The 25,231-nt window shown below is 41.4% G+C and overlaps 1 protein-coding gene across 2 annotated transcripts in view; it reads right to left on the bottom strand.

Moving 5' to 3' along the window:
• Positions 1 to 25,231, bottom strand: part of zrsr2 (zinc finger (CCCH type), RNA-binding motif and serine/arginine rich 2) — a 58,085-nt gene that overhangs the window by 15,176 nt on the left and 17,678 nt on the right. For both annotated transcript variants that reach the window (XM_063051278.1, XM_063051279.1), the window contains exons 6-7: positions 14,005 to 14,043; positions 12,187 to 12,302 (exon numbers count right to left, since the gene is read on the bottom strand). In XM_063051278.1, coding sequence (XP_062907348.1) covers positions 12,187 to 12,302; positions 14,005 to 14,043 — 155 coding nt within the window. The remainder of the gene's footprint in view (positions 1 to 12,186; positions 12,303 to 14,004; positions 14,044 to 25,231) is intronic.

The raw sequence follows: 25,231 nt of genomic DNA on the forward strand, positions 1-25,231 counted from the left end.
TTGAGATGCAGCTCAATGACCTTTGTCTGGTCAGGGAGGTTGAGGAGGTGATAGAGAGGAGCTATAGGCAGGTAGTCACCTCGAGACCATAGGAGACAGAGGTGGGTAACAGTCAGGAGAGGGAAGGGCAAGAATCAGGTACTAGAGAGTACCCCAGGGGTTGTCCCCCATAACAACAAGTATTCCTGCTTGAGTACTGTCGGTGGGGGGGGGGGGGGGTGGACACAGCCTACTTGGGGGAAGCAATAGTGGCCGTGCCTCTGGCACAGAGTCTGGCCCTGTGTCTCAGAAGAGTAGGAAAGGAAGAGGATGGCAGTAGTGCTAGGGAACTCTATAGCTAAGGGGGTCAGATAGGCGATTCTGTGGATGCAGGAAAGAAACACGGGTGGTAGTTTGCCTCCCAGGTGCCAGAGTCCGGGATGTTTCTGATCACGTTCACAATATCTTGAAGTGGGAAGGAGAACAGCCAGAGGTCGTTGTACATATTGGTACCAACGACATAGGTAGAAAAAGGAAGGAGGTCCTGAAAACAGCCTAGAGGGAGTTAGGAAAGAAGTTGAGAAACAGGACCTCAAAGGTAGTGATCTCGGGATTACTGCCTGTGCCACATGACAGTGAGATAAGGAATAGAATGAGGTGGAGGATAAATGCTTGGCTGAGGATTGGAGCAGGGGGCAGGGAGACAGATTTCTGGATCTTTGGGACCTCTTCTGGGGCAGGTGTGACCTGTACAAAACGGATGGGTTGCACTTGAATCCAAGGGGGACCAATATCCTGGCAGGAAGTTTTGCCAAGGCCATTGGGGAGAGTTTAAACTGGAATTGCTGGTGGGTGGGAACAGAACTGAAGTGATGGAGGAAAGGGAGGTTGGCTCACAAATGGTATAGAGAAGGGACGTGCTCAATCCAACGGTTTGAGATGCGTCTATTTTAATGCGAGGAGTATCATAGAACATAGAATAGTACAGCACAGTACAGGCCCTTCGGCCCACATTGTTGTGCCAACCCTCAAACCCTGCCTCCCATATACCCCCCCCCACCTTAAATTTCTCCATATACTTGTCTAGTAGTCTCTTAAATTTAACTAGTGTATCTGCCTCCACCACTGACTCAGGCAGTGCATTCCACGCACCAACCACTCTCTGAGTAAAAAACCTTCCACTGATTTTAGAACTATTCAAGGATGTTGTCTATATGGACTTTAGTAAGGCCTTTGACCAGGTTGCACACGGAAGGTTAGTTAGGAAGGTTCAATTGTTAGGCATGAATATTGAAGTAGTAAAATAGATTCAGCAGTGGCTGGATGGGAGACGCCAGAGAGTTGTGGTGGATAACTGTGTGTCAGATTGGAGGACGGTATGTAGCGGTGTGCCTCAGGGATCTGTACTGGGTCTAATACTGTTCGTCTTATATATTAATGATCTGGATGATGTAGTGGTAAATTGGATTAGTAAGTATGCAGATGATACTAAGATAGGTTGCATTCTGGATAATGAAATAGGTTTTCAAAGCTTGCAGAGAGATATAGGCCAGTTAGAAGATTGGGCTGAAAGATGGCAGATGGAGTTTAATGCCGAAAAATGTGAGGTGCTACATTTTGGTAGGACTAATCAAAATAGGACACACATGGTAAATGGTAGGGCATTGAAGAACGCTGCAGAACAGAGGGGTCTAGGAATAATGGTGCATAGTTCCCTGAAGGTGGAATCTCATGTGGTTAGGGTGGTGAAGAAAGCTTTTGGTATGCTGGCCTTTATTAGTCAGAGCATTGAGTATAGGAGTTGGGATGTAATGTTGAAATTGTATAAGGCATTGGTTAAGGCCAAATTTGGAGTATTGTGTACAGTTCTGGTCACTGAATTATAGGAAAGATGTCAATAAAATTGAGAGAGTACAGAGGAGATTTACTAAAATGTTGCCTGGGTTTCATCTCCTAAGTTACAGAGAAAGGTTGAACAAGTTAGGTCTTTATTCTTTGGAGCATAGAAGTTTTGAGGGGGGACTTGATAGAGGTATTTAAAATTATGAGGGGGATTGATAGAGTTGACGTGGATAGGCTTTTTCCATTGAGAATGGGGGAGATTCAAACAAGAGGACATGAGTCGAGAGTTAAAGGGCAAAAGTTTAGGGGTAACATGAGCGGGAACTTCTTTACTCAGAGAGTGGTAGCTGTGTGGAACGAGCTTCCAGCAGAAGTGGTTGAGGCAGGTTCGATGTTGTCGTTTAAAGTTAAGTTGGATAGATATATGGACAGGAAAGGAATGGTTATGGGCTGAGTGCAGGTCGGTGGGACTAGGCGAGAGTAAGAGTTTGGCATGGACTAGAAGGGCCGAGATGGCCTGTTTCCGTGCTGTAATTGTTATATGGTTAATATCCCCCTTGAACTTCCCACCCCTTACCTTAAAGCCATGTTCCCTTGTATTGAGCAGTGGTGCCCTGGGGAAGAGGCACTAGCTATCCAATCTATTCCTCTTAATATCTTGTATATCTCTATCATGTCTCCTCTCATCCTCCTTCTCTCCAAAGAGTAAAGCCCTTAATCTCTGATCATAATCCATACTCTCTAAACTAGGCAGCATTCTGGTAAATCTCCTCTGTACCCTTTCCAATGCTTCCACATCTTTCCTATAGTGAGGCGACCAGAACTGGACACAGTACTCCAAGTGTGGCCTAACCAGAGTTTTAGAGAGCTGCATCATTACCTCGCGACTCTTGAACTCTATCCCTCAACTAATGAAAGCAAACACCCCATAAGCTTCCTTAACTACCCTATCTACCCGTCAGGCAACTTGCAGAGATCTGTGGACATGTACCCCGGATCCCTCTGCTCCTCCACACTACCAAGTAACCTGCCATTTACTTTGTACTCTGCCTTGGAGTTTGTCCTTCCAAAGTGTACCACCTCACACTTCTCCGGGTTGAACTCCATCTGCCACTTTTCAGCCCACTTTTGCAAACTATCAATGTCTCTGCAATCTTCGACAATCCTCTACACTATCTACAACACCACCAACCTTTGTGTCGTCTGCAAACTTGCCAACCCGCCCTTCTACCCCCACATCCAGGTCATTAATAAAAATCACGAAAAGTAGAGGTTCCAGAACAGATCCTTATGGGACACCACTAGTCACAACACTCCAATCCGAATGTACTCCCTCCACCACGACCCTCCGCCTTCTGCAGGCAAGCCAATTCTGAATCCACCTGGATCCCATGCCTTCTGACTTTCTGAATAAACCTGTGTGGAACCTTGTCAAATGCCTTACTAAAATCCATAGATCACATCCACTGCACGACCCTCATCTATATGCCTGGTCACCTCCTCAAAGAACTCGATCAGGATTGTTAGACACGATCTGCCCTTCACAAAGCCATGCTGATCAGACCATGATTCTCTAGATGACCACAGATCCTATCTTTAAGAGTCTTTTCCAATAGCTTTCCCACCACAGGCGTAAGGCTCACTGGTCTATAATTACCCAGACTATCCCTACTACCTTTTTTGAACAAGGGGACAACATTTGCCTCCCTCCAATCCTCCGGTACCATTCCCGTAGACAACGAGGACATAAAGATCCTAGCCAGAGGCTCAGCAATCTCTTCCCTCGCCTCGTGGAGCAGCCTGGGGAATATACCATCAGGCCCAGGAACTTGTCCGTCCTAATGTATTTTAACAACTCCAACACCTCCTCTCCTTTAATAGCAACATGCTCCAGAACATCAACCTCACTCATATTGTCCTCACCATCATCAAGTTCCCTCTCATTGGTGAATACCGAACAGAAGTATTCATTGAGGATCTCGCTGACTTCCAGAGCCTCCAGGCACATCTTCCCACCTTTATCTCTAATCGGTCCTACCTTCATTCCTGTCATCCTTTTGTTCTTCACATAACTGAAGAATGCCTTGGGGTTTTCCTTTACCCTACTTGCCAAGGCCTTCTCATGCCCCCTTCTTAAGCTCCTTTCTTGCAGCCCTATATTCCTCAATAGACCCATCTGATCCTTGCTTCCTAAACCTCATGTACGCTGCCTTCTTCCACCTGACTAGATTTTCCACCTCACTTGTCACCCATGATTCCTTCACCCTACCATTCTTTATCTTCCTCACTGGGACAAATTTATCCCTAACATCCTGCAAGAGATCTCTAAACATCAACCACACGTCCGTAGTACATTTCCCTGCAAAAATATCATCTCAATTCACACCCAAGTTCTAGCCTTACAGCCTCATAATTTGCCCTTCCCCAATTAAAAATTTTCCTGTCCTCTCTGATTCTATCCTTTTCCATGATAATGCTGAAGGCCCGGGAGCGGTCGTCACTGTCCCCCAGATGCTCACCCACTGAGAGATCTGTGACCCGACCCGGTTCGTTACCTAACACTAGATCTAGTATGGCATTCCCCCATTTTGGCCTGTCAACATACTGTGACAGGACTCCATCCTGGACACACTTAACAAACTCTGCCCCGTCCAAACCCTTGGAACTAATCACGTACCAATCAATATTAGGGAAGTTAAAGTCACCCATGATAACAACCCTGTTATTTTTGCACCCTTCCAAAATCTGCCTCCCAATCTGCTTCTTGGTATCTCTGCTGCTACCAAGGGGCCTATAGAATACTCCCAATAGAGTAACTGCTCCCTTCCTGTTCCTGACTTCCACCCATACTGACTTAAAAGAGGATCCTGCTACATTAACCACCCTTTCTGTAGCTGTAATAGTATCCCTGACCAGTAATACCACCCCTCCTCCTCTTTTACCCCCCTCTCTATCCCTTTTAAAGCACTGAAATCAGGAATATTGAGAATCCATTCCTGCCCTGGGGCCAGCCAAGTCTCTGTAATGGCCACTACATCATAATTCCATGTATGTATCCAAGCTCTCAGTTCATCACTTTTGTTCCTGATGCTTCTTGCATTGAAGTACAAGCACTTTAGCCCTTCTGCCTTCCTACCTTTACACCCTTTATTCTGCTTCTCTTTCCTTAAAGCCTCTCTATATGTTAGATCTGGCTTTACTCCATGCACTTCTTTCACTGCTCTATCGCTCTGGATCCCACCCCCTTGCAAATTAGTTTAAACCCTCCCGAACCATGCCAGCAAACCTACCTGGAAGGATATTGCTCCCCCTCGAGTTCGGGTGCAACCCATCCAATATGTACAGGTCCCACCTTCCCCAGAAGAGATCTCAATGATCCAACAATCTAAAACCCTGGCCCCTGCACCAACTCCTCAGCCACACGTTCAACTGCCATCTCCTCCAATTCTTACCATCACTATCACGTAGCACTGGCAGCAATCCTGAGAACGCCACCATTGAGGTCCTGTTCTTTAGCCTTCTGCCTAGTTCCTGAAACTCACACACCAGGACCTCATCCCTCTTCCTGCCTATGCCGTTGGTGTCAACATGTATCAAGACTTCTAGTTGTTTCCCCTCTTGTACCAGGATGTTGTGCACCCGGTCAGAGACATCCTGGACCCTGGCACCCGGGAGGCAACAAACCATGCAGCTGTCCTTCTCACGTCCACAAAATCTCCTGTCTGCTCCCCTGACTATAGAGTCTCCAATGACGACAGCTCTCCTCTTCTCCGTCCCACCCTTCTGCACCACAGGGTCAGACTCAGTGCCAGAGGCCCTACCACCGTGGCTCACACCTGGCCGGTCATCCGTATCCAGCAACAGTATCCAGGACGGTAAACTTATTATTCAGGGGAATGGCTACAGGGGTGCTCTGCACTACCTGTCCGCTCACCTTCGCTTTCCCCCCTCTGACTGTCACCCAGCGACCTGCTTCTGGCAGCCTAGGTGTGACTACCTCCCTGTAGCTCTCATCTATGACTGCCTCATTTTCCCTTATGAGTTGAAGGTCATCTAGCTGCTGCTCCAGATTCCTAACGTGGTCTTCCAGATCGCCCAGCCGCATGCACTTCTGGCAGATGTGACTCTGCGGGAGAGGGGAGTTCCCCCACGACTGCCACATCTCACATGAGAGGCACATCACTGTCTCAGGAGGCATTGTAAAGACCAACTGGGAACAAGCTCGTCCTCCGCCTTTTCTCGTCGAAGCCTCTCGAGTCAAAGCCTCAAAGCTCCACTCCTTCACTGGCTGGCTGGCTGGCTGGCTCGCTCACTCACTCACTGGCTGCTTTCCACAGGCCGCTCCACTTGAGCTACCCCTCTATTTATCTGTTTGAGCTTTTCAAAATGCTTGGTCACCTGACCTCAATTGCCCAATCAGCTGCTTTCTGCTGAATCTGAGCTATTCAAATCTTGATTGACTTGACTGCACAGTCCAACTGCCAAAACTGCCAGAATCTCTTGAGTCAAAGCCTCAAAACTCCACTCCTTCACTGGCCCACTCACTCACTGGGTGCTTTCCACATGAATAAAGTGGATGAGCTTAGAGTGTGGATCAACACTCGGAGCTATGATGTTGTGGCCATCACAGAGACTTGGATGGTGCAGGGGCAGGAATGGCTACTTCAAATGTCAGGCTTTAGATATTTCGGAAAGGACAGGGAGGGAGGCAAAAGAGGTGGGGGCGTGGCACTGTTGATCAGAGATACTGGATGTTTTGTTTTATAGACCACCCAATAGTAACAGGGACAAAGAGGAGCAGATAGGGAGGCAGATTCTGGAAAGGAGAAATAATAACAGAGTTATTGTGGTGAAAGATTTTAATTTCCCAAATATTGATTAGCATCTCCCTAGAGTGAGGTGGAGTTTGTTAGGAATGTTCAGGAAGGTTTCTTGACACAATACGTAGATAAGTCTACAAGAGGAGAGGCTGTTCTTGATCTGGTATTGGGAAGTGAACCTGGTCAGGTGTCAGGTCTCTCAGTGGAAGAACATTCTGGAGATAGTGATCACAATCCTACCTCCTTTACCATAGCATTAGAGAGGGATAGGAACAGACAAGTTAAGGAAATGTTTAATTGGAGTAAGGGCAAACATGAGGCTATCAGGCAGGAACGAGGAAACAAATTGGAAACTGATGTTCTCAGGGAAATGTACGGCAGAAATGTGGCAAATGTTCAGGGGTTCTGAGTAGGTATGCTCCAATGAGACATGGAAAGGATGGTAGGGTACAAGATCCGTGGTGTACAAAGGCTGTTGTAAATCTAGTCAAGGAGAAAAGAAGAGCTTACGAAAGGTTCAAAAAACTAGCTAATGATAGGAATCTAGAAGATTATAAGGCTAGCAAGAAGGAACTTAAGAATGAAGTTAGGAGAGCCAGAAGGGGCCATGAGAAGGCATTGGCAGACAGGATTAAGGAAAACCCCAAGGCATTCTGCAAATATGTAAAAAGCAAGAGGATAAGACGTGAGGGAATAGAACCAATCATGTGTGGCAGTGAAAAAGTGTGTATGAAACTGGAGGAAATAGCGGAGGTAGTTAATGAATACTTTGCTTCAGTATTCACTACGGAAAGAGATATTGGCGATTGTAGGGATGACTTGCAGTGGACTGAAAAGCTTGTGAATGTAGATATTAAGGAAGAGGATGTGCTGGAGCTTTTGGAAAGCATCAAGTTGGATAAGTCACCAGGACTGGATGAGATGTACCCCAGGCTACTGTGGGAAGCGAGGGAGGAGATTGCTGAGCCTCTGGCAATGATCTTTGCATCATCAATGAGGACGGGAGAGGTTCCGGAGAATTGGAGGGTTGCGGATGTTGTTCCCTTATCCAAGAAAGGGAGTAGGGATAGCCCAGGAAATTATAGGCCAGTGAGTCTTACTTTAGTGGTTGGTAAGTTGATGGAGAAGATCCCGAGAGGCAGGACTTACGAACATTTGGAGAAGTATAATATGATTAAGAATAGTCAGCATGGCTTTGTCAAAGGCAGGTCGTGCCTTACGAGCCTGTTTGAATTTTTTGAGGATGTGACTAAACACATTGATGAAGATAGAGCCGTAGATGGAGTGTATATGGATTTTAGCAAGGCATTTGATAAGGTACCCCATGCAAGGCTTATTGAGAAAGTAAGGAGGCACGGGATCCAACAGGACATGGCTTTGTGGATCCAGAACTGGCTTGCCCACAGAAGGCAAAGAGTGGTTGTAGACAGGGCATATTCTGCATGGAGGCCGGTAACCAGTGGTGTGCCTCAGGGAACACACATAAAAGTTGCTGGTGAATGCAGCAGGCCAGGCAGCGTCTCTAGGAAGAGGTACAGTTGACGTTTCAGGCCGAGACCCTTCGTCAGAGGCTCCCTCTTCCTAGAGAGTCCTGACGAAGGGTCTCGGCCTGAAACGTCGACTGTACCTCTTTCTAGAGATGCTGCCTGGCCTACTGCGTTCACCAGCAACTTTGATGTGTGTTGCTTGAATTTCCAGCATCTGCAGAATTCCTCTTGTGTGCCTCAGGGGTCTGTTCTGGGACACCTACTCTTGGTGAGTAAATGACCTGGATGAGGAAGTGAGGGATGGGTTAGTAAATTTGCTGATGACACAAAGGTTGGGGATGTTGTGGATAGTGTGGAGGGCTGTCAAAGGTTTGATAAGATGCAAAAGTGGGCTGAGAAGTGGCAGATGGAGTTCAACCCAGATAAGTGTGAGGTGGTTCATTTTGGCAGGTCAAATATGGTGGCAGAATATAGCATTAATGGTAAGACTCTTGGCAATGTGGAGGACCAGAGGGATCTTGGGGTCCAAGTCCATAGGACACTCAAAGCTGCTACGCAGGTCCACTCTGTAGTTACGGTGCATTAGCCTTCATCAATCGTGGAATTGAGCTTAAGGGCCGAGAGGTAATGTTGCAGCTATATAGGACCCTGGTCAGATCCCACTTGGAGTACTGTGCTCAATTCTGGTCGCCTCACTACAGGAAGGACGTGGAAACCATAGAAAGGGTGCAGAGGAGATTTACAAGGATGTTGCCTGGATTGGGGTGCATGCCTTAGTTGAGTGAACTTGGCCTTTTCTCCTTGGAGCGACGGAGGATGAGAGGTGACCTGATAGAGGTGTACAAGATGATGAGAGGCATTGATCGTGTGGATAGTCAGAGGCTTTTTCCCAGGGCTAAAATGGCTAGCACAAGAGGGCACAGTTTTAAGGTGCTTGGAAGTAGGTACAAAGGAGATGTCAGGGGTAAGTTTTTTTTAAATGCAGAGAGTGGTGAATGCGTGGAATGGGCTGCCGGCAGTGGTGGTGGTGATGGAAACAATAGGGTGCTTTAAGAGACTCCTGGATGGCTACATGGAGCTTAGAAAAATAGAGGGCTATGGGTAAAGCCTAGGTAGTTCTAAGGTAGAGACATGTTTAGCACAGCTTTGTGGGCCGAAGGCCCTGTATTGTGCTGTATGTTTTCTATGTTTCTATGTTTCAAGGACAGCATAAAGGTGCTTGGGAAGTTGAAAGGTCTGAAGGCAGGTAAGTTACCTGGACCAGATGAACTACACCCCAGGGTTCTGAAAGAGGTAGCTGAATAGATTGTAGAGGCATTAGTATTCTGGAACTGGAAAATTAATAATGTCGCTGCACTCTTTAAGAAGGTTGGAAGGAAGAAGAAATTACAAGCCATTTAGTCCAACTTCAGTGGTTGGAAAAATGTTGGAGTCTATTATTAAGGATGATGTTTCAGAGTACTTGGAGGCACATGATAAAATAGGCCAAAATCCTCATGGTTTCCTTAGGAGGAATTCTTTCCTGACAAATCCATTGGAATTCTTTGGCAAATAATGGCAGGATAAACAAAGGAAAGTCAGTGAATATTGTTTACTTGGATTTTCAGAAGACCTTTGACAAGGTAAAACACCCAAGATGGTGGAGGTACTAAGTGTTCAGGCAGCATCCATGAAAATGAACAACCAGTCAAAGTTTCCAGCCAATACTGGAAAGGAAGGGGAAGACACCAAAATTAAAAGGTGAGGGGTGGGAAAGGAAGATAGCTAGAAGGTGATAGGTGAAGCCAGGCGGGTCGGAAAGTGCAGTGAATTGTATGGTCGTGCATTTTGGTAGAAGGAATAAAGGTGTAGACTATTCTCTAAACAGAGAGAAAATTCAAAAATCAGGTAAAAAGGGACTTGGGAGTCCTCATACAGGATTCCCTAATGGTTAAGGAAAATAATTGCAATGTTATCATTCATTTCAAGAGGAGTAGATAACAGCAAGGACGTAATGCTAAGACATTGGTCAGATCACACTTGGAGTATTGCGATCAGTCCCCCTTGTCTAAGGAAAGATGTGCTGGTATTGGAAAGGATTTGGAGGAGGCTGACGAAAACAATTCCAGAACGAAAGGGTTAATGTATGAGGAGCGTTTGATGGCTCTTGAGCCTGTACTCGCTGGAGTTTAGAAGAATGTTAAGAGTTTGATGCTACGTTTAAAGGTTGGAGACCATTTGAGTGATGCAGCACTTTGCTGTCTCCGAGAAGATTCCACGAAGCAAACACATACTTGGATGACCTCGATGCGAAGAAATTTTGAGATGGGGCACGAGCTGATGTTCGACTCCATTTCACTGTTTACAGCATCCATTAATCGCCAATTAAAGCATTGATGCAGATTGAGACATTGAAGCAAACGCGGCAGCGAGAGTTTCAGCGCCGACTGCCTGCATTTTGATTGCTACTGGAGAAGGAGTCTGTGAGTGGCCTATGGCTGTGTGGCTCAATGAGACAGGTGGGTAAGCCTCTCTGCCTCGTGTAGTGTCCCTCTCTTTCGATGAATGTTGGTGATATCAGAGGATGGTATCATGTTTCTGCGTTTATGGTTTGGACTATTGTGTTTATGAACTGTGGCCTTTTCCAAACTTGTGGTTTTTATATTCTGTTTTATTATAAATCGCTCATCCCTGTTCCATTTTGTTGTGCAAGGGGAAGGTGCTTGGGAGGTAATGTTCTGTTAGTTTTTTGTGTGGGGGGAGGGGTTGTTTGGAGTCGATGTTCCTGTTCTATTTTGAGTGGGGAGGGTTTGGGGGGGGGGGAATGATGATTGTGATGCCATTTGTTTTTGTGAAGGAGAGTGGATTTGATGTTTCTGAACAACTTTCACATTCTTTGCTTTTGTGGCTATCTGGAAAATACAAATTTCAAGTTATATAGACGCATGATTTGATAACAAATGAACTTTTGAATGGGGTAGGGGATCTCATTGAAACCTATTGAATATTGAATTTACCCATGGACCTGCCCTCCACTGCAGTCTGTGGCAGAATATTCCACAGATTCACTACTTTCTGGCTAAAAATATTCCTCTTTACCTCTGTTCTAAAAGGCCGCCCCTCAATTTTGAGGCTGTGCCGTCTAGTCCTGGATACCCCCACCAGAGGAAACATCCTCTCCACATCCAGCTCTCCACATCCTTTTAACATGTGGTAAGACTTCTGTAATTCTAAATTAGAGGATCTTGTTGATAGTAAAGCAAAGAATTATAAAGAGATCTTTATCAGTTAACGAATGGGCTGAGGAATGGCAAATGGCTTTCAACTTTGGTTAAGTGTAAGAAGGTGCATTTTGGACAGTAAACAGAGCAGGATGAATGGTAGAGCACTGTTGAGTGTTGTGGAACAAATGGACCTGGGAGTACAAGAGCAGTCTTCACTGAAAGTGGCAGCACAAGCAGACAAGGTGGTGAAGAAGTAGTTTAGCAAGCTGGCATTCATCAGTCAGAGCACTGAGTTTAGGAGTACAGACATTATGCTGCAGTTATACTATACAAATACTTGGAGTACTGTGTACAGTTTTTGTCATCCTGTTATAGGAAAGACATTATCAAGCTGGAGAAGATACAAAAGAAATTTACGACAAAGCTGCCTGGACTAGAGGCCCCAATTTGTGGAGAGAGGTTAGTCATGCTCCAGCACAGAACAAAAGACGTCCTCATAGCAGTTTTTAAAATCATAAAGGTGGACCGCCATAGTCTTCTCTCCAAGCTTGAGAAGTACAAATCTAGAGGGCACAAAAGGAGCAAGATTTCAGAAACCCACGAGGTAATATGTTTACACAGAGGGTAGTAAGTATTTGAAATGAGCTGCCAAAGGAAGTGGTTGAGGTGGGTGTAACTGCAATATTACGAGGTATTTGGATAGGTACATGAAGGAGAGGGGATTTGGAGGGCTGCGGGCATAATGCAGGCAACTGATCTAGTAAGGAGGATGCTGTTGTTGGCATGACTGTATGATCTGTTTCCATGCTCTCTTACCTTTACTGACTTTAGAAGCACAAGAAACATTTTACTCACCTATCACCAAATCTGCAAGACCCAGTCTTAAGAAAGAATGGACAATATGACTTATCCTTTTCTGTCCCATAATCTTCTGGTGCTTCTGGATTATGCCACATGCCACCATTCTCAATCTTTTAGCAAAATAAATAGCAATAATGCTAGTGGTTAAGGATGAGCATTTTTGAAAAATTAATAAGGTAGCATGATGGTAATTATAGTGATAGACAGAATTAACATGCATGTGATCAGACTGAAAGCAGAGGCACGAATAAACAGTGAGTTATGGTCCACAAGATGACTGCTCTTACTTCTTCACAGATGTTCAAGGTTCAGTTCCAGGGCCACAGCTTAATGATTTACACCTGGCAGTATAGGTCAGCCCATCTGCTAGCCCTCCTGACCCTTGTCAGAAGGTTGCAGGTTCAAGTCCTAACCAACAGCATGTTAACAAATGTACACTTGTTAAATCAAGGTCCTGTCGACTTTCTGTTATGCGTAATACCTAGGCACTATTATTAATAAGGGAATTTAAGTTTCAGTGAACATCAAATAGTCAATGAGATTACAGATAGGGCAGAATGTTGTGGTAATGGGAAGTTTAATCAAACAGAATGAGAAAGCAGTAGGAATAAAGTAGGACTATTGCAGGTACTTGATGGTCAGCGCAGTGGGCTGAGGGCTCCTTATCATTCTGTATGATTCATGACTTGACATGGAGAAGATGAAGCTTGGGACACATCAGTCGTGATCACTTTGAATTGTTGTCCAGGTTTGAGGCCAAGTGGCCTATTCCTGTTGTTGAGTATCCTTGTGATTATTATGCCTGCATCGGTGTTAATGACAGCTTGCCATGCATTTCCCATATCACACTTTCAAGCTACCCCATCAATTATTAAATGCTTTATGGACAAATTTGGTATTATGAATGACTTTTCATTACAGACCTTTAAATAAATGTTGGAGGACATAAAATTTAGAAAAGGAGGCAGCTGTGGGAGATTTCAGTTGAAGTGAATAATCTCATGAATAACCTATTTCTCTAGGAAGAGGAGTCAACTAGGAGGCAAAGATTTAAAGCAATTGGAAGGATTTAAGGAGATCTGAAGAGGGTGGTGTTCGATCAAATGGTTTTAATTGTCATTTTCTTTGCAGTTTAACAATTAATTATCTGTTTGTATTTTAAGTAGCCTTTATATACACAACAGTTTAATATGCCTCTAGTGGCTATACAAAGTATAACTCAAAAGCGTTTTTGTTTTTTCATTAAGTGGCTGGTATTTTCTCATTGATCAATTTTACAACAGTATTAAATAAGTATTTTCTAATTGGAATATTGTTATCTATGGAATTTTCTTATCTTTTTGGTATAAAAGTAGCCAGCCATTTTATGCTAGGCAGCATCTTTAGATCCTCTCTTCAAGTAGTAAGACCCCCTGCCATTGTTCTATTCTTATTCTCTTTGTTCGATTAACCCTTAATAAAACGATTATGAAGTAACAAGTTTTATGCCTTGTTCCTGACTTCTAAAAGAATATTAGATTTAAACATCAGAATCTAACAGTAGTAGGGTTTTGTAGAGACACAAACCATCATTAAACTAGCTGAAATACCATGGCCTGCAGGGCTATGGATTCACAACTATAAAGTGGGATTGCTTGATAGTGCTTTGATCAATGCAAATACCATGGGCTGAAGAGCCTCCCAGTGTAGATTAGATCTTTTAATATCTATTCAACTATAAATAAGACTTTACCAAATAGTTTCCATTGTAACTTAAAATACAAGTTCAAATAACAGTTCAAATTGCATAATTGTTCAAAAACCAGACAGTACCTGACTTTCCGCCTGATCCAGCATTTTCTGAACAGCTTCCTACAAATGGTGCAAACATAGTACTGGTAAAAATCCTACAGTATGTCTGCTACATATCTGATTATACTTGTTAAGATTGCGAGTTTTAGAAAGTGAATTCCCGACCGTCAAAATGCCCGTTACTTTAAAAGAACAAAATTAAAAATACAAATACAAAAATACTATCATTTCAATCCATTTACCAAAAAGTGAAACAAAGAAAAGTCCAGCCATATTGCTACTAAGTGCCTGGTATTCAGACTAGCTCAGACCTTATTTGCTAGATGCTCAATATTGCAGCACAGATCCATTGCAAAATACCAAAATCACAACAGGAAATGATTTCCTTTATTTATGCATATATGACAGAACCACTTCTGTATAAATTTGGCTCCAGCAGTTAATATAAAGCACATTGCAAAATTTGACTAAACTGGTCATGATTAAACACCAAGGTTTGAGACAAAAATGTTTCCGCAGGTAAATCTTTTACAGTTTACATGGGGCAAGGTGACATTTTAAACAAAGAATCTATGAAACAATTGCTAATTGCATATTAAGTATTTTGAAAAAGATACGTCTTGATGAATTAGTAAGAATGAGCGGTGGATGCTCTTTTGTACAGGACTGTTAAGGAATATTGTTTGTTTTGGTCCAGATAATTTTCATTATGTAAATACAATGCTGATACAAAAAAACTAAATTGTAAGGAATATTGCAGTTTCTATAAAATTGCTAAGGTTTACAACTGTTCTTTGTACTACATTAGCATAACCTTGAAAAACATTGGAATCTTTGCAACTTTTAATCATGATGTTCTCTCAAAACTGAACCACAGACCTACATCTACCAACCATGCTCCCCAATAAAATATGGAATAGTGTCATCTTATGATCACACACTGCACAAGAAAAATGACAGAACTTACTGAAGTATTTCCTGGTGCATTATGTAAAATAAGGTAACTAAGTTTTAACAGACTGCAATTCAAACTTGTTGCTATCAAATTTAATCCACCCAATCCAAACAAATACCTTACAGAGCTAACTAGTTTGGCTTTTCACTATGGAGAAACTAAACTAACAGTTCATTATATTTTATTTAACAGATTTTCTGGCTCTATATGACCAAAATTGGAAAAAACTGTTCCATAATAAATTCAAATTACAATAGATTTAAAATGCAATCTATCCAACTCATGTTTATCTCCTGGTTGTCAACATTTCTGAAGATCTATCCTACTAGCCCAACATATTGATGCAATTATGAAGACATCAGGAGTCTGAACAGATTTGGTATGTCACCCAGATGTACCGTGGAGGGCATTTTGACTGATTACATCAATGACTGGTACAGAGGCACTAACGCACAACACTGGAAAAAGTTGTAAGCTCAGCCAGCTCCATCATGGGTACCAGCCTGCCCGCTATCGAGAACATCTTCAAAAGATGATGCCTCACGAAGGACACTCATCATCCAGGATATGCCCTTTTCTCATTACTGCCATCTGAGAGGTGGTACAAAAGGTACCTGAAGACACAGCCAATGTTTCTTTCCCTCTGATATCACAGATTTCTGAACAGTCCACCTCACTATTTTGCTCTCCTTTTCTACTTTTTTTTATATTTATTGTAACTTGGCAATATTTTATGTAATGTACTGTACTGCTTGTGCAAAACAAAACAATTTGTGACATATGACAGTGATAATAAACCTGATTTTTATTCATTACTACACACTGAGACATTCCTACCACTATTGCCTTTGACATGATGAAAATACCATTACCAAATTCACCTGTTGTTCAAAACAATGGACTGAAATGGATATACTTTATCTCAAAATTTAAGAACAATTCGCAAGTACAAAAGTGGTATGTTAATTCAATCAGAAATGAAAAGATCATGCCGACCTGAAGCTCAGTGGTGGAAATGAAACAAAATCACTGCAAACACCAAGTGGATTTATTTCTCAAAAGTAATTTTGAGATACAATAATTTGGCATTTTAATGAGTATTCCACTAATGTTAATTGCTAACAGGCTGTTCATTAGACCGGTTGAACTGTAAAGCAGGAAAGTATGCACTCTTTTAAAGGAAAAAGTCTTTTAAATATTTTGGAACAACCCAGGTCAATGCTCTGAATGAAATCCTTTTTACTTGCCTCAACTGCATTCAAATTCAGTTAGAACTAATAGACAGCAGCCCTGACTGGAGTCTTGACTGCTTGAAGGCCTGTGAAAGAATACGGCTCCCAAGATGGCAATCTCACACTGAATAAGTAGTGAGAGATAACACTACTGTAGGACGTTACTAGAGCTGAATTAGGTTATTCGGCCCATCAAGTCTGTTCTGCCATTCAAACATGTCATTTTCATATGACCCATTCTCCACGTCTCCCTGTAACCCTTAACTACCTTACTAATCAAGGACCTCTCAATCTCTGCCTTATGACTATAAGCAGAATTACTGCCATAATAAAACTCTTTATCGGTCGGCGATGACTATGGATGTTGTGTCCTAGCTGTCCAAGTTAATATGCAAGCTGCTGCCTGTATGATATGCAGAGCAAGCTGCTGCCCGTGCAGTAGGCTCCCCACTCTCCATACAGCTGATGAATCCAAAGCAGCGGCAGAGACAGATAGTCTGGCACCAACAGCATTGCAAGAGCTGCCAGTCAGTATTGAACTCAACATAGAACTGCCGTAGCGATTCCCGCTTCAGATTTTTCCATAGGGTTTACTCCCGAAGGCTTCCCCTTGGGTGGATATAGCCGCAAGGCGGTGGAGATTCTCCTTCTCCCAGATGAGCTGCCAACAACACCTAACCCTCATAATCTCAAGGTCTTATTCAGTACCATAAATTCTGTCATTTGTCCCGCCCCTACCATCAGCTTAGATGTGTCCCCTGCTAAGTGCGTAGAATTTTTAAAATTCCTTATTGGCAAAGTTGAGGACATTAGAATGAACATTTCCCCTCCCCCCACCCAGCTGTCTCACTGGTTTGTTCATCTAAACTGGTCTGCTTCCAACCCATCACACTTCCCTTCCTTACAAAGATTGTGTCCACCATGAAACCTGCAACCCGTCCCCTTGACATTGTTCCTACTGCCCTCTTGAAGGATGTCTTTGACATAGCCGGTCAATAGACAATTATTGCAGAAGTAGACCATTCGGCCCTTCTAGCCTGCACCGCCATTCTGAGATCATGGCTGATCATCTACTATCAATACCCAGTTCCTGCCTTGTCCCCATGACCCTTGATTCCCCTATCCATAAGATACCCATCTAGCTCCTTCTTGAAAGCATCCAGAGAAATGGCCTCCACTGCCTTCTGAGGCAGCGCGTTCCACACCTCCACAACTCTCTGGGAGAAAAAGTTCCTCCTCAACTCTGTCCTTAATGACCTACCCCTTATTCTTAAACCATGCCCTCTGGTACTGGACTCTCCCAGCATCTGGAACATATTTTCTGCCTCTATCTTGTCCAATCCCTTAATAATCTTATATGTCTCAATCAGATCCCCCCTCAATCTCCTTAATTCCAGCGTGTACAAGCCCAGTCTCTCTAACCTCTCTGCGTAAGACAGTCCGAACATCCCAGGAGTTAACCTAGTGAACCTACGCTGCACCTCCTCCACAGCCAGGATGTCCTTCCTTAACCCTGGAGACCAAAACTGCACACAATACTCCAGGTGTGGTCTCAGCAGGGCCCCGTACAAATGCAAAAGGATTTCCTTGCTTTTGTACTCAATTCCCTTTGTAATAAAGGCCAACATTCCATTAGCCTTCTTCACTGCCTGCTGCACTTGCTCATTCACCTTCAAAGACTGATGAACAAGTACTCCTAGATCTCTTTGTATTTCTCCCTTACCTAACTCCACACCATTTAGATAATAATCTGCCTTCCTGTTCTTGCTCCCAAAGTGAATAACCTTACACTTATTCACATTAAACGCCATCTGCCAAGTTTCTGCCCACTCACTCAGCCTATCCAAGTCACCTTGAATTCTCCTAACATCCTCATCACGTCACACTGCCACCCAGCTTAGTATCATCAGTAAACTTGATGTTATTCACAATGCCTTCCTCTAAATCATTGACGTAAATCGTAAACAGCTGTGATCCCAATACCGACCCCTGTGGCACCCCACTAGTCATCACCTGTCATTCCGAGAAACACCCATTTACTGCTACACTTTGTTTTCTATCTGCCAGCCAGTTTTCTATCCATGTCAATATCCTCCCCCCAATGCCATGAGCTCTGATTTTACCCACCAATCTCCTATGTGGTACCTTATCAAATGCCTTCTGAAAGTCAAGGTACACCATATCCACTGGATCTCCCGCGTCTATCTTCCTGGTTACACCCTTGAAAAACTCCATAGATTAGTCAAGCATGATTTGCCCTTGGTAAATCCATGCTGGCTCGGCCCAATCTTATCACTGCTATCAAGATATGCTGCTATGTTATCTTTAATAATGGACTCTAGCATCCTCCTCACTACTGATGTTAGGCTAACAGGGTGATAGTTCCGTTTTCTCCCTCCCTCCTTTCTTAAAAAGTGGGATAACATTAGCCATTCGCCAATCCTCAGGAACTGATCCTGAATCTAAGGAACATTGGAAAATGACCACCAATGCATCTGCAATTTCCAGAGCCACCTCCTTTAGTACCCTAGGATGCAGACCATCTGGACCTGGGGATTTGTTAGCCTTCAATCCCATCAGTCTACTCATCACTGTTTCCTTCCTAATGTCAATCTGTTTCAGTTCCTCTGTTACCCTATGTCCTTGGCCCATCCATACATCTGGGAGATTGCTTGTGTCTTCCCTAGTGAAGACAAATCCAAAGTACTTATTAAATTCGTCTGCCATTTCTCTGTTTCCCATAACAATTTCTCCCAATTCATTCTTCAAGGGCCCAACATTGTTCTTAACTATCTTCCTTCTCTTCACATACCTAAAAAAACTTTTGCTATCCTCCTTTATACTCCTAGCTAGCTTGCGTTCATACCTCATTTTTCTCCCCGTATTGCCTTTTTAGTTAAGTTCTGTTGCTCCTTAAAAATTTCCCAATCATCCGTCTTCCCACTCGCCTTAGCTCGGTTATCCTTTTTTAATACTATGCTATCTCTGACTTCCTTTGTCAACCACTGTGGCCACTTTCCCCCCTTTGAATCCTTCCTTCTCCGGGGGGGATGAACTGATTTTGCACCTTGTGCATTATTCCCAAGAATACCTGCCATTGCTGTTCCACTGTCTTTTCTGCTAGGATATCCGACCAGTCAACTTTGGCCAGCTCCTCCCTCATGGTTTCATAGTCTCCTTTGTTCAACAGCAATACTGACACTTCTGATCCCTCTCAACTTGCAGATAAAAACTTATCATATTATGGTCACTACCTCCTAATGGCTCCTTTACTTCAAGATCACTTATCAAATCCTGTTCATTGCACAACACTAAATCCAGAATAGCCTCATCTCTGGTCGGCTCTCGTACAAGCTGCTCCAAAAATGCATCCTGTAGGCACTCTACCAACTCCCTATCCTGGGGTCCAGTACCAACCTGATTTTCCCAGTTCACCTGCATGTTGAAATTCCCCATAACTACTGCGACATTTCCTTTGCCACATGCCATTGTTAACTCCCTATTCAACTTGCACTCAATATCCATGCTACTGTTTGGGGGCCTGTAGATAACACCTATTAGGGTCTTTTTGCCCTGACTGTTCCTCAGTTGTATCCACACTGACTCTACTTCTCCTGATTCTATGTCCCCCCTTGCAAGGGACTGATTCTCATTCCTCACCAACAGGGCCACCCCACCCCCTCTGCCCATCTTTCTGTCCCTTCGATAGCACGTATACCCCTGTACAATTCAATTCCCAGGCCTGATCCCGCTGCAGCCATGTCTCCATTATCCCAACAACATCATAGTTACCCATTCGCACCTGAGCTTCACTTCGCGCATTCAGATATAGAATTTTTAACCCATTTCTCCTCTCTCTGTTTAAATCGCTACCTATTGTGCATAACCCAGCTCCCCAAACTCCCAGCATCCTCTCTATTATCAACAGCTCCCTAGCCACTGGTACCGTTCCAACCTGCTTTAAGCATGCCGTGGTCCAGCCCCTCCTGAATAAAACCCAACTTAGACCCTATCTTACCTAGTAACTACAGACCTATTTCGAAACTTCCATCCCTGTCAAAGGTTGTCGAAAAGGTTATTCTCAGTCAATTGCTGCCCTACCTACACCAAAACAACATCTTGGAAAGATTTCAGTCAGGTTTTAAGGCTTATCATAGCACAGAGTCTGCCCTGCTCCTCTCTATTGACTCAGGCGACTCTGCCATTCTAATTCTTCTTGACCTCAGCGCAGCTTTCGATACTGTGGATCATGCCATTTTAATAGACTGTCTCCAATACGGGGTTAGTGTTGATGGCACTGCCTTGACCTGGTTTATATCCTACCTCAAAAATAGAAGCTTCTCTGTCAACATAGGCAAATTCTCTTCTCCCCCAGCTAGTCTCTCCTGCGGGATCCCACAAGGTGCCATCCTAGGTCCTATTCTTTTCTATATATTTGCAATAACACGAAGCTGGGAAAAAAAAATATACACACACACACACATCCCCTCAGCCAAACCATTCAAAAATATGACATTTCATTCCACTGTTATGCTGATGACACACAGCTTTATCTCCCCCAAATGACCAGTCAAAACTAGTCAGCCTCATGAACTGCCTTGAGGACATAAAGTTTTGGATGGCACAAAACTTCTTACAGCTGAATGAAGCACCCTTGTCAAACACCATGTTAAATCCCTTGTTGTGATACTTGATTCCACCTCTTAAGTTTGACAAGCAAGTTAATGTAGTAGTAAAAAGCCAGTTTTTAAAAAATATAATTTTTATTGAGTTTCAAAGTGAATGCATGTAAAGATAATGTCTACCCTCCCCCCTCCCCTTAACCCTTCCCCCCGATATATACTCCTACCTGAAAAAAAAGAAAGAAGAAAAAAAAGAACTGCCTGGATATTGGAAGATTTACACATGCTCCATGGGATTCAAAATAAATTTAGTATATTTATTTATTACTTTCCCCAAATGCCATCCTATCTTTTGTAAATAAGGGCGCCAAATATTCAAAGATGTTTCTTATTTATCTCTTAAATTACAAGTAATTTTTTCAAGTGGAATAGAACTAGCCATTTCATTGTTCCAACGATTCATACTTAAATACGAATCGGATTTTCAAGTAACTGCTATAGCCTTCTTAGCTACTGCCAATGCAATTTTTATGAATTCTTTCTGATATTTATTCAATTTAAGTTTTGGCTTTATCCCTTCAATATCACAAAATAGAAATACAGGGTTATGTGGAAGTTGAGTTCCAGTAATTTGTTCCAATAAGACTCTTAAATTTATCCAAAAAGGTTGAATTTTAGAACAAGACCAAGTAGAATGTAAGAAAGTACCAATTTCTTGATTACACCGAAAGCATTGATCAGATAAATTTGAACTTAATCTATTTATTTTTTGTGGTGTAATATATAATTGCTGTAAAAAATTATATTGTACTAATCCAAGTCGAACGTTTATTTTATTTGTCATACTGTCAAGACACAGTCTTGACCAATTTGTTTCATCAATGTTAATATTCAGATCCGTTTCCCATTTTTGTTTTGACTTGTGGATTCCTTGTTTAATTGTCTGTTTTTGAATCAAATTATACATACAAGAAATAAATTTTTTAATTTTTCCTTTTTGAATTAAAATTTCAATTTCATTGGGTTTTGGCAAAAACATTGTTTGACCCAGTTTGCCTTTTAAGTAAGCCCTTAATTGAAGGTAACAAAAGAAAGTGTTATTTGATATTTTATATTTATTCTTTAGTTGTTCAAATGACATCAATATACCTCGTTCATAACCGTCTCCTATAGATCTAATCCCTTTTTGGTACCAATTATATAAAAGTTGATTATCCATTGTAAAAGGAATAAGTCTGTTTTGGAACAAAGGTCTCCTTGCTAATAAAGATTTCTTTATTTCATTATCAACATTTATCTTACTCCATAGATCAATCAAATGTTTTAATATAGGAGATACTTTCTTTTCCTGTATCCATTTAGATTCCCATTTATATATAAAATCTTCAGGTATATTTTCTCCTATCTTATCTAGTTCTATTTTAATCCATGCTGGTTTTCGATCATCGAAGAAAGATGCAATAAATCTAAGTTGATTTGCTTTATAATAATTCTTAAAGTTTGGAAGTTGTAACCCTCCTAACTCAAATTTCCATGTCAATTTTTCCAATGATATCCTTGACATCTTACCTTTCCAAAGAAATTTTCTCACACATTTATTTAACTCTTGAAAAAATTTCTGTGGCAATTGTATTGGTAATGTTTGAAACAAATACTGTAATTTAGGAAATATATTCATTTTTACAACATTGACTCTACCCACTAATGTTACTGGTAGTAGCATCCATTTGTCACGATCTTCTTGAATTTTTTTCAATAGTGGTAAATAATTAAATTTATATAAATTCTTTACATCATTATCAAGTCTTATACCTAAATACTTTATACCATTTACCGGCCGTCTAAATTGGGTTGCTAGTCGACATTGGCTATAGTCTCCTATAGTAAGAGGTAAAATTTCACTTTTATCCCAATTTATTTTATACCCTAGTACTTTCCCATATTCATCCAATCTAGAAGATAATTTATGTAACGAATGCTGTGCGTTTGTTAAGTAAATCAAAACATCATCAGCAAAAAGATTAATTTTATATTCCTCCTGATTAACTCTAAAACCCATAATATCTGGATCAATTCTAATTAGTTCTGCTAATGGCTCTATCGCCAGTACAAATAAAGCAGGTGATAATGGACAACCTTGTCTAGTTGACCTTTTTAACTGGAATGGCGTTGAAATTTGAGAATTTGTCACTACTTTAGCGTTAGGGTTAGTATTTAAAGTTTTGATCCAGTTTATAAAAGATGTTCCTAACCCATATTTTTCTAATACTTTAAATAAACATCCCATTCCAATCTATCAAATGCATTTTCTGCATCCAAGGCTACTACTATACTCATCTCGTCCCTTTTTTGTGCCAAATGAATTATACTGAGTAGCCGAGTTACATTATCTGCCAATTGTCTATTTTTAATAAATCCTGTTTGATCCATATGTACTAATTTTGGTAAATATTTAGATAATCTATTCGATAAAATTTTTGCTATTATTTTATAATCCGTGTTCAACAAAGAAATAGCCCTGTATGATGCTGGTTTTAAAGGATCTCTGTCTTTTTTTGGCAATACTATTACAATCGCTGTTGGAAAAAGATTCTGGGAGTTTATGTATTTTTTCTGCTTGACGTATTAACTCCATAAAGGGAGGAAATAATAAATCTTTAAACTTTTTATAAAATTCAGGTGGAAAACCATCTTCTCCTGGAGATTTATTACTTTGGAGTGATCCGAAAGCTTCTTCAACCTCTTTTAATGTAAAAGGCATATCTATTCCCTTCTGTTCTTCCGAATTCAATTTTGGAAGAGTTACTTGTGATAAAAACCTTTCTATCTCATTAACATCATTTTGTGATTCTGATTAATATAATTCAGAATAGAAACTTTTGAAGGTTTCATTAATTTCTAAAGGTTTATAAGTAATTTTATTTGCACTTGTTCTAATTGCATTTATCGTTTGGAAGCTTGTTCTGTTTTCAACTGCCAAGCAAGAATTTTATGTGCTCTCTCACCTAACTCATAATACGTTTGCTTAGTTCTTATGATTGCTTTTTCCATTCTATGTGTCTGAAGCGTATTATATTGTAACTTCTTATTGACAAGTTGCCTTCGTTTTTCTTCTGTCGTATATCATTGAGATTTTTTCTAATTTTGTTATCTCTTTTTCCAATTGATCTAGTTCTGCCATATATTCTTTCTTAATTTTAGACATATAACTTATTATCTGACCCCTCAAATGTGCTTTCATCGCATCCCATAGTATAAATTTATCATCCACTGAGAGTTTGTATCCAAAAAAATTGGATCTGCTTTTTCATAAAATCACAAAAATCTTGACGTTTTAATAATGTTGAATTAAATCTCCATCTATAAGCCACTTCTTCCTTATCAGTCATTATTATTGTCATTAATAGAGTAGAATGATCTGACAATATTCTTGCTTTATATTCCATATTTTTCACTCTGTGTTGAATATGCATTGATAATAGGAAGAGATCTATCCTTGAATAAGTTTTGTGTCTATTAGAATAGAACGAATAGTCTCTTTCTTTAGGATTGATTCTTCTCCATATATCAATCAAATTTATATCTTTCATCAATGATAAAGTTAGTTTTACTACTTTCGATTTTGTGACAGCCTTAGTTGATCTATCTAAGACTGGGTCTAGGGAAAAATTAAAATCTCCTCCTATTAATATTTTTTCATGTGCATCAGCCAAATTCAAAAAAGCTTCTTGTATAAATTTTGCATCATTTTCATTTGGTGCATAAATATTCATGAAAGTCCATAATTCAGAAAAAAGTTGACAGTGTATAATCACATATCTCCCCGCAGAATTGGTTATTATATTTTGTATTGTAATTGGTAACGTTTTATTGATCAAAATTGCTACTCCCCTCACTTTTGAATTAAATGAAGCTGCAACAACATTACCCACCCAATCTCTCTTTAATTTCTGTTGTTCTGTTTCTGTTAAATGCGTTTCCTGTAAGAAAGCTAAATCTACATTCATTTTCCTAATATGTGTTAAGATTCTTTTTCTTTTCACCGGTCCATTAAGCCCGTTAACATTAAAACTCAAAAAATTCAATAAATGAGTCATTATTCTTAACAAAGTTACTCCAATCTAAAACATTACTTAGCTTCTCAACTCTCATAGTTCCTTGGGGAATCTCTTTAAACTTCATCATGTTGCTATGTGTTTCCCTCCCAATCATCCCGGCAAAAAGAAAGAAATAAAAGATAGATATGATACAAAAAGAGAAATAACAAACTACCCCCCTACTAATGTTGTGAATGAAAAGATACACAACACTACCCCCTCTCCATTTTGCAGGTCGTGGCTATTGCCACGCTTGCACACATGAATAGCGTAGCGATTGGTCAGTATTCCCAACTAATATTCCTCAAGTTTTAACCTTTCTTCTCCTCCCTCATATAATTA

This window comes from Mobula hypostoma, chromosome 6 (assembly GCF_963921235.1).
Source record: "Mobula hypostoma chromosome 6, sMobHyp1.1, whole genome shotgun sequence".
Taxonomy (NCBI): domain Eukaryota; kingdom Metazoa; phylum Chordata; class Chondrichthyes; order Myliobatiformes; family Myliobatidae; genus Mobula; species Mobula hypostoma.